This window comes from Larimichthys crocea, chromosome XIII, assembly GCF_000972845.2.
Source record: "Larimichthys crocea isolate SSNF chromosome XIII, L_crocea_2.0, whole genome shotgun sequence".
NCBI lineage: Eukaryota > Metazoa > Chordata > Actinopteri > Sciaenidae > Larimichthys > Larimichthys crocea.
This window is the reverse complement of record NC_040023.1, coordinates 30,221,395-30,231,548: the sequence shown is the minus strand read 5'-3', so window position 1 is coordinate 30,231,548 and position 10,154 is coordinate 30,221,395. Positions and strand designations below refer to the sequence as shown.

At 39.5% G+C, this 10,154-nt stretch overlaps 2 protein-coding genes across 5 annotated transcripts; one reads left to right on the top strand and one right to left on the bottom strand.

The window, feature by feature from the left end:
- Window positions 1-491: 491 nt before the first annotated feature.
- rab42b (RAB42, member RAS oncogene family) lies at window positions 492-5,802 on the top strand. 4 transcript variants are annotated; one of them, XM_019267229.2, is made up of 3 exons: window positions 492-1,012; window positions 1,307-1,529; window positions 2,432-5,802. In XM_019267229.2, the coding sequence occupies exons 2-3, from the start codon at window positions 1,312-1,314 to the stop codon at window positions 2,874-2,876; spliced, it is 663 nt and encodes a 220-aa protein (XP_019122774.2). In that variant the 5' UTR covers window positions 492-1,012; window positions 1,307-1,311; the 3' UTR covers window positions 2,877-5,802. The 4 variants fall into 4 exon arrangements, with proteins under 4 accessions (XP_019122774.2, XP_019122773.2, XP_010729904.3 ...); XM_019267228.2 differs by having other exon boundaries at window positions 493-1,207; XM_010731602.3 differs by having other exon boundaries at window positions 494-1,012; window positions 1,304-1,529.
- On the bottom strand, window positions 5,168-9,433 carry taf12 (TAF12 RNA polymerase II, TATA box binding protein (TBP)-associated factor). The gene is made up of 6 exons (XM_019267230.2): window positions 9,267-9,433; window positions 8,153-8,364; window positions 7,421-7,498; window positions 7,044-7,158; window positions 6,134-6,222; window positions 5,168-5,948 (listed from the first exon to the last, which is right to left on the bottom strand). The coding sequence occupies exons 2-6, from the start codon at window positions 8,228-8,230 to the stop codon at window positions 5,913-5,915; spliced, it is 396 nt and encodes a 131-aa protein (XP_019122775.1). The 5' UTR covers window positions 8,231-8,364; window positions 9,267-9,433; the 3' UTR covers window positions 5,168-5,912.
- Window positions 9,434-10,154: the final 721 nt, after the last annotated feature.

Genomic DNA, 10,154 nt, shown 5'->3' with positions numbered 1-10,154 from the left:
AATGATATATCCACACTTGAAGAAACTGAAGAGCTTTGTACTCACAGATAGCATCATTTTCATTCGCTTTGAACGAGTGCTTTAAACCAACTGATGCCTAATAAAGCTAAAAAAGCCTGAAGCTGCACTAGCAGCTTCTAGAGGCTGAGTGAGATCATTACACCCCACAAGATGAAAAGCTAGCAGTAGAGGTTTACTGAAATGAAGTAAACAAACCTTTAACAGAGCATGTTGTCTAGTCATAATCCCCAGAGAAAGCACAGTCAGTTTGGGAGCAGACTGTTGATTCATATTTGGACTACAGCCTTTAATGATTGGCACCCATGTTACTAAACCGGCCACTAAATTAAGATAGACATGAAATCATCAATAAAATATTCTGTGTAAATACAACCTCCAACAAACCCACTATAGAAAAGTGTGTTGCATATCCTGAGTCTACCCTAGTTCCCAGGGAATGTAAAGCTGTATTGTTACAACTTCCCTTTTTATTTAGCAATGCTCCCTCCCGCACAAGACCATAAAATGATAAGAATAGCTAAAAATTGTATGGGAAAACAGTGGCCCGCACATTTAGATTATGATTGTTAATGATGACATGCAGTTATAAGCTGGTGACAACAGGAAACCGCATGGTTTGCCTTGATATTGTGTTAAAAGCAGCTACTGCTTCCTTATAATCCACGCCCCCTTCCCTTCTCTTCCACATCCGCCCTTTCCTCAACAGCCCTCCCTGTGTCTTTGTAGTTTTGCCCCACCTTTTGTCAAGCAAGAACAGGCAAACTTTAGAAGTCCACACCCCCACACTGCACACTCAAGCCCATGCCTACAGTAGCAGTTAAGAGAAGTGCACCGATACTGGAATCTGCTTTGTGGGACAGATTACTCTACATACCTGTCTTAGAGGATTTGGCAAACCACTATGGGAATTACTCATACTACAGCCATCAATAGAAAAAGGAGTTGGAGATGACTTTAAACGCAAGCTACCGTGCTACTGATTGTGACATTTGTAAGGAGTGGCTTGTGTGATCGTTTCTCAACATTTTGGATATCAGAGATAGGGAAACAGTTGGTGGGAAGCTTGTGTTATGGAAGCTTAGATTGCTAGTCTCTTGGAAGTTGCTGCCCTTGCACCATCTAGGCTGCAGTATATTAATCCTCAATCCTTCCTAACCTTATTGCAACCCCTTTTAAAATTCCTTAAGTGTGTATCCTACTTTTTCTCTCTTCCCTACAACTTCTTGTATACACCTCTGTATCCTTGCAAGTTGTCTTGACCGTCTTCATCTTTTGTGACTAGCAGAAACAATGGACCTGACTTTGTGGCAGTACCAGTTCAGGATCATCATGCTGGGGGACTCCACAGTGGGCAAATCCTCCTTGCTGAAGCGCTACACTGAAGACTTGTTCCTGGAGTCCATCAACCAGACGGTGGGTGTAGACTTTTATGTTCACTTCCTGGAGGTGGAGCCGGGGGTTCGTGTCAAACTGCAGTTCTGGGACACAGCTGGACAGGAGAGGTTCAGGTGAGGGTGAACCCATGTTGTGACAAATAGGGATGATTTGTCTGTCTTCTAAATTGGTACCTGTTGCAGTTGAACACCTCTCCATATGCAGATTTCAGATTCTTGGATGTCTTAATGAATCACAAATCCCCTCTTTACATACACCAGACCTACGAGCACTATTCTGTTCTTACACTGAATAATGAAGAAATGACTCACATGCATGCAAATACACTACCGCTGATTATTCCATTCACACCCAAGCTGTTCATCAGTGTTTGCATTGAGCTACGACTGTATCCACCCTGTCGCCCTCACAAGATCAGTGCGCAGTGTGTACAGAGATGCAGTATACGTAAGTCGAAAAAGGTAGATCTTTAAAAATGGCATTATTCTTCCTGCTTAGCATATTTAAGGAAACTTGGGGATGCATGTTTCATTTTGTCTCTAGATTCATTATTTCAATTCTCCAGTTGAATGAGCCGTAGCAAATTGCAAACTGCGCCTGTTTGTGTTTACCTCCTCTCTGCATGGCATCTGTAGCCGAGTAATCCCACGAGTCAGCCAAATCAGGTGTATTTTCACACAGTAGTATTTTACCGAAGAAGTATGCTGGCTGCAGGGAGGATCCTTTACTAAGCCTTTCCTTTGGTTTAAACATTCAGTGATTCATGAGGGAAGTACGTGCCTCTCAAAGGTTTCATGATTAGAGTGAGAAAGACATAGTTTCTTACAAAGAAACAGACTCTTTGTCAATCACCTTTCAACTCAAACAGTGCAGATAATCATCTCATTATTTGCTCACTTTAACATGAAATACGTTGGTAGCAAAGTCTGAACTCTGCCCTATCTAGTATGGGCTTTGAGAGTTTGAAATTCAAACCTGCTCCTTCTTTCTTGACCTATTTCTCTTGTCTTCGCAGGTCAGTGACCCGTTCTTATTACCGCAACTCAGTCGGAGCCCTGCTGGTGTTTGACATTACCAACCAAGCCTCCTTTAACCATATCAAGGAGTGGCATGATGAGGTGTGCGAGCGAGTGCAGCCTCATAAGGTTCTGTTCGTCCTGGTGGGTCATAAGAGTGACCAAGATGCTAAGGGGGAAAGAGTGGTAAGTCGGGAAGACGCTGTGAAACTGGCCGGGCAGCTAGGGATTCCCTATATGGAGGTCTCTGCCAAGACAGGCCAGTACGTGAGGGAGGCCTTTGAGCTGCTCACTCGACGGGTTTACCAGGGCCTGTTGAGTGGAGAGGTAGAGCTGCAAGAGGGCTGGGATGGAGTCAAGTGTGCTACACCACAGGCGCCACACTTGCAGAGAGCCAGCCTGATACAGCACAGCATAGCCCCAAAGAAAAAGTGCTGTAGTTAAACTGTGGACTGTTGGTGGTCACCCATGTGCACGGATGTTACTGTGAAACCAAAATCGGCCTCCAGGAAGTTGGATTAATGGTGGAATCTTACTGTTCTACCATGACCATCATGATTTTTGTGCCTTTTTTTGTGAATAAACATATCATAACCATTAATCAGAGCAATGTAAGAGCAAGCACTTTCTGACTTTGTACAATACTTCTGAAAGGTTTTGAGTAACTGATCATTTTAGCCATGGTAGTGGCGTGGAGATCTTTTGTTGGTCAGTTGGTCCACCACTTTTGGGTCAAACCTAAAAACCATTGGATAGGTTTCCATGATATTTTGACAGTGTAACAAGAGGATTATTTCCTACTGACTTTGACGGTCTCTTGATTTTCATCTACCACCTAGTGAAATGTCTCGACTTTTGTCTTTTGAGACAGCTACCGACTTTAGATGGTAAAAAATTCACGGAGTACCGACAGGGTAGCTGATGCATTGAATTTTTAGAATGAACATAGACGTTTTTTTGTGGGTGGTGCACCGATACGACTATGCAAATATACTCAGCTTGGCTTCTTTCCTAAATAAATAACTTAATTAAATAGTATTTCATTTAAATATTCTTGAACATGTTAAATAAGTAAACATTGTCAACCAGTTCTTGTTGACATTGCTGAGAGCTGCTTCTCCCCCTTTACTTCTGTGCTGCTTGCCACAGTGTGGTAAATTGCAGTGCACTCAGATATATTACCACAAGCGTTTTTCTTTATATAACAGGAAGAAACAGTTCCGGCCCACTTTAACCTGTGGTGGTAGATGTTAGCATTATATTGATTTTTGGATCTTTATAGTGTAAAAGTGCAGTGATGGTGACTGATTGTAACTCAGCACATTTACTCAGGTACTGTACCAATTTAAGGTACATGTACGTTACTTACTCTACTCCACTACATCTCAGGGTTAAATTGTATTTTTTTATTCCACTACTATTTGTCCGACTAATACTGATACAGCTGTAAACTGTACTAATACAAGGTACTAGTTACTTTTTGGATTCCTGTCTAGAGAAAATCATCACCTAAATTTAGCTCAGCTTCTGAGATCATGAAAAGTTAATTTATTTTTTAAACACACTTGAGTCTCACAGGACAGCAACGCTACAAACATTTGATGATCTTAGAATGAATAGAATATGATGTACTGCGGGAAATACCAATCAGTGTACATTAAAATCAGCTTAACATTAAACATCAACAGCAATAAAAATGCAGCATGCACATTAATGTGCCGCCTAAATGCCATGCAATAGTAAAACACTGACAGTGATGCTTTTTCTTTTAATACATTATACAAGGTTTTTAATGCAGTGTTTTTACTTGTAGTGGAGTATTTTCACAGTGTTGAAAGCCGAAGTTTTTACTCAGGTAAAAGGGTCTGAATATTTTTTCCACCACTACAAAAGTGGCTGCCAACCTGGAAGTCTGAAGCCAAAAGCATTTTTGAGATATATCTGATCATTAAGGAAGTTTTGTTACATTTTTTTCAAATTCAGCTTTTGCTTTTTTCTTGTGAAATACTTGGGTTTTTTTCTCTTTCATAGAGCCAAAAAATAATCTTTAGTCACACTGCTCACAGCTCATGTCCACAATATAAAAGTTTGGGAACAACTGTGCTAAAAGACATTCTGCTTTTTCCTCAGATCCCATTTGTGGACATAAATCTGTGATCCCTGTCTATCTCATTCTGTCCATGACTGGCAGCAGTTAATGTATTGGGTCCCCTGGTTGGGATTAGAAACATCACCTTAGGCCTTCATGTGAATTAATCTTTTCAGGAAAATGCTTTGTTCAGTAATTGCACAACATCCTGGAAGTGAGTGATTGTTTTCAGGTGCTGTTGTTAAAAATTAATTAAATAAAAACTCTGGGGTGCCTTTGGATATTGCTCTTTTGAAATGTTTTGACAGCTTTCCATAGCAATTACTATTCATCTGGCTGACGAACAGCCTCCTGTGTTTCTGCAACCATAACGCATATCATTTATTTTGCTACTTAAGAGACACCCAGTATTAAGATTCACTGACACGTTAACTGTTGTGTCTGTAGACCGGTTTGTGTCCTTGGTTCTCTGGAAAACATACAGCTAGTCAGCTGTTGTTTTGCCCCCAGTGTTTAAAACTACTGGGAGATCCAGTCATAAATGTGGAGAACCACTTGCAAGCACAAGGGAGGAAACACTTAAATGCACAGCAATAAGTGAATTTTGTTTCACGTTAGTTACAAAGTAAAAGCCTTGCCTACAGACTCAAGTCATTTATTTATTTTTTTGAATCCGACATCGTGAAAAGTCAACATCTGGGGACCAATTGTTCGAACGTTTTTTGGATGCAATTTGCTGAAATAGTCAAAAGTAAAAACATTTACAAGGGTGGTTGAAATAAACGTGTTAATGTAATAAAACCTACTGCATTCAGTAACAATACATAACACCATGCACATGTCTAACAACAGAGAAACAATTTACTGCATTTGTGGCCACCCTCAGCAGTAGGAATTTGGTATTATAAACTATATTCATTAGGAAAAAAAATAATCAAAAGCATTGTGAGTAGAGCGGGTAAACAGGGCAGCCATAATCTCTCACATACTGAACAGTTATGATTATCTATTATTGGCGAGATAACAAACAAATATCAAAATGCTCTAGAGTATCAAAAAGGTAAACTGGATACAGCAGTGGTCAAAATCCAAAAGAAGTATTCCAGTAAATGTTTATTGACAAAAATGCAATGAATAGAGTTCTGCCAGACTTTGCTAAATGGCAACAAACAGAATCAGAGACAAGAATTACATTGTTGTGTGACAGCACTGGCAAAACACTCAAAAGTTAGGGAGTCAATGACAATGAAACACTATCTAATGTCAAAAAAAAAAAAAAAAGGATAATCCCCCACCCACCCAAACCAGCTCTTTCATGTTCAGTCCAAAAAAAAAAAAAAAAAAAAAAAACAATACACAGAGTGGGTACGACACATTAGCATACAGTCTTGCTATTTTTTGGTTGTCTTGCGGATCAGCGCCATTCTCTGAAATGACAACAAATACAAAAACAGTTAGACCCACCGTGTGTGTGCTCATTAACATACTAAATAATACTGACAAATACAAGATTAATTAATTAATTAATTAATTAACATTTGACGTGTTTCCCTACATGTAACAAGAAATATTCTAACATGTTCAACAGAAACAAAAGTCATCTATTGCTCACCTGTTTGTGAGCCTCTGTGGTGCACGCCTTCTTGAACGGCCGGATCTCATCTGAGCCATAACCAGGAATCCACATGTTCCACTGACGCTCTGAGAAAAACAACGCACAATGTCAGCAGGACACGGGACTTGAAAACACTTATTTAGTGACAATAAATACATATATAAATAGAACTATCGGGGCGATCTGTTCCTTGTCGGTAACTTTGTCTGTTAGTAAGTGTCACCATCTCCATTCCAAAACCGGTAAATAACAAAATATAACAACACAAATAATTCAAACTTCAGACTGTCTGGACTACTCTGTGTGTGCTTTAAACTAAACAAAGCCAAGCAGCGGGGATGACAGCACACCTTCCTGTGATTTGGTTGCTGTATTACCATAAAACTATCTACACGTTTCTTTTCCATTTCCTCACTGAGTGTCTGCAAAAATATCACAAATTACTTCAACACCAAGGTGGAGAACATGCTGTTTTTTGGCACAAAAATGTAATCAAAAGTTTGTTTTTTGGATTTTATCCACAACACGGGGATCCATTAAAGTTTTCTTTTGATGTGAAGTTTTTATAAAAAAATAAAAATGAAAACTTAATCGTCTCAAGGTTTTTCTTTAAAAACAGAAAGTTTGATGCATTCCTTATTACATTCAAAGTAACCGTCATATTTGAACATTAACGTTATGGATAAAATTAATGAGATGATACTTTGAGTTAAGAAGCGAAAAATAAACCTGAGATATGGAGTCCTGAGACGATCAATTTGGAAAGCAATTATCCCCCAGTAATTACAAGCTCATCATTTCATCTTCTACACTTCTGTGTGACCCACAGAGACACACACTAAACCCACCGTTGCGAAAATATTACATGTCACACAACCAAGAAAAAAAATAGCAACCAGCAACTCACCAAGATGTAATTGAACATCCTTCACCTCCAAGGTGTTGGACTTACGATGACGTGCCAGTTGACAGGCCGCTGTCACTACACTCTCTATAAAGTCATCTGCAATTTGTAGCAGCATCTGAGAAGGGGAGACATTTTGAAAACCCATCAGCCGTAAAAAGGAAAGCAACATTTCACAGCGGCTGGAAAACTCCTCATATTTTCTGCTGCTGCTTACACATTTATCATGCAGCCACACTTTCAGCGGAATAAGATTTCTAAATGATGGATGTGGCAACAGGTTAGGACAGCAACAGAAACAAGAATGCAACTGGTATTTTCACACAAAAACATCCACATCTGCCTATGTTTACAGCTGCATAAAAAAAACACTGACAGACCTCCTCAACGTCCTCATCCAGCTGCTCATTCGGATCAATCTCTCTCACCAGGTCCTGTAGTTTCTTCTTACTAAGCACCTAGAAAGAAAACATATAAACATACACTCGGGTACAAAAGAGTACAGGTATGCAGATGTGTGCCCTCTATAAAAAGTCTAATGTTGGCTCTTAATTTAATTATTTACAATTTAAGACAAGACCCTTGTTAGCTGTGGGGCTGAAATGTGATTTTGACAGTAACGTGTAAAAAATAAAATCCTTAAGCCAGCTATAATACATCTCCAAAAAGACGAACCACGATGTATAATCCATCATTAACTGCTTGGGGGGGAAACAGGATATAAAAGATATAAATACGGTAAATTGTACCGAGGGAGTGTCACACATTTAAGCTACCTCTAAGAAGAGTAAGTAGTTCTTAAAAATGAATTAATGGTGAATGTCATTAAGACTATAGGACCAGTGGGACTGTTAATCATTAGATACGGGCTGTGATCAAAATGATGCAATAAATCAACTTGCACATTAAAGACACAGAACTGCGCTGGGGGTTGTTATTCCTTTGTGCTCGCCAGTTTTGTAGCTCACATTTGCAAGGGAAATGTTACCGTTCCTAATCTACAGGATGAAATTTGCATGTGTGTGCGTTTATTCAAAGAGCAAGTCAGATGCTGGTACAGAGACACAGCCCAGCAGCAGCAGCAGCATCATCTTTGGGTTTGTGAGACTAACCTGAGATCCCTCTGGACTACTTCTGCCAGGAGGGCCTGGTGTCAGGGCCTTCACTGCTGTCGTGGTGCTGTTAGCCATGCTGGTGGCAACAGGAAGAATTTGGGAGGAAGTCTGGAGGCAAAACTGTTTTGGTCTGCACCTGTGTGAACAGAATCCTGACGGGCACGGATGAGGATGACGGATTATCTTCTACAGGGACCACGTCCGTAAATCTGCCGGAAACAGGAATCAAAGCACAGGTTGGCATCACAGAGGAAACAGGCTGATAAATCTGATTACAGCATCCTTATTAAAAAAAAAGTGATATAATAATATTAGCCTTTAAAGCTGTATGTATAAACTGATATCTGTTTTATCTTTATTAGATTAGATATACTTTATTCAACCAACCACAGGGAAATGTACTTGTTACAGCAGCAGAGGAAAGTGTAGCATACACTACAGAATTAGAAAAAACACAATAAATAGACAGAAATATCTATAACCTACACAATAAACACTCAACCTTTAAAACACTGAGGATAAAAGTGGCATGATGATGAGTATTGTAATATAAAGTGACCATAGTGTGAGAAATATTGCATGATACAAATAATAAATATTACTGCAAGAGTAGTGACCATGACATAAATAATTTATCTTTATTTGTCCAGCTTATTTTATTTTATTCTTTCAGTTTCTATTTTTGCCTCTGGGCATTCTTCACTTGTCGTGCTGATATTTCACTATTTTTTATAGAGAAATAGTTTAATAACTTTGTTTTAATCGGTGCAGTGTAGATATGTCAGTGATGGTATTAGCTGCAGGAAACACAAGCTCAGCCTTATCGGTAAAACAACGCTGCATATTCAAAGAGTTAGCTCAACGAAAGCCCGCTCATGAAATAAAACGTCCTCTGAAGCGACTTCGGAGCGACTGTGTGCGTTTATTAAACGCACCAAACGCGTGAACCGCGGGCTGTAACGCAGCAGCACATGCTAAAAACAATAGCAGCTATTGAAGCTTTTGGTTTTTAGCCGGACGTGCTAACGTTAGCGGCTAACTCCAGCCGCGCGGCTCTCTCTCTCTCTCGCGCGCTGCATCCTCAGATCACGCGCCTGAGTCGACAACTCACCGAATTATCACGAGCACTATCTGTCCATGTTTCGACGTCGTCGTCGCGGTGGCAGCGGGTCAGTTTGAGACAGAAACACTCGTTTGAATTCAACCCGAACCCCCAAAAAAATAATCAGCGAGGAAAAATGTTTTTCACTACTTCCGCTGTGCTTGATATCTATTTCCGGTGATAACGTCCCGACTCTACTCCGCCACCTGCTGGATGTGACGTGGAACTGCACCACGATGAATATTATGGCGCAGCAAAATGTAAACACAGAGAGAGGCGGGCACGGTGCACGAAGGCGTCTTTATTGTTAGTTACATCAAACAAAACAATACAGGCATAAAAATACAGGCAGTATAACATGAATTTAATACACAGAAGTCTATTTCAATATATTAGAATTATCTTTAATTCGCCAGGTATGTGTACAGACACGAGGAATTTGACTCCGGTTACTCTTTGCTCTTTTATATCAAACATATAGGTAGTCTACAGTTAAAAAACAAAAGAACAGAGGACTTGACAGGTAAACGTAAACATAAACATAAACAAGAACAAAAACTATGTACATATAAAATATATACATATATATGCTATAGTAATGATATAAAACAAATATGTGCGATGTAATAGTAATGTCAATAATTACAACGAGGATGAGTTTTTAAACTTTAAACCACCAACATTAACAATGTTGTACTATGCAGTGGATGTATTACTTCATTATATTTGCCATTCGAGATGACATGCATACATATCCGTGTTTGTTATGCACCAAAACCGAAACCTACTGAGCAACATACCTATTTCTGATTGCGACTGAAAAATCTTCTTCAGGAAGACATCTTACAATAGGTTTACTTTAAGTGTTTCAGAGCGCTTGCTGAGACTTTTCCATGT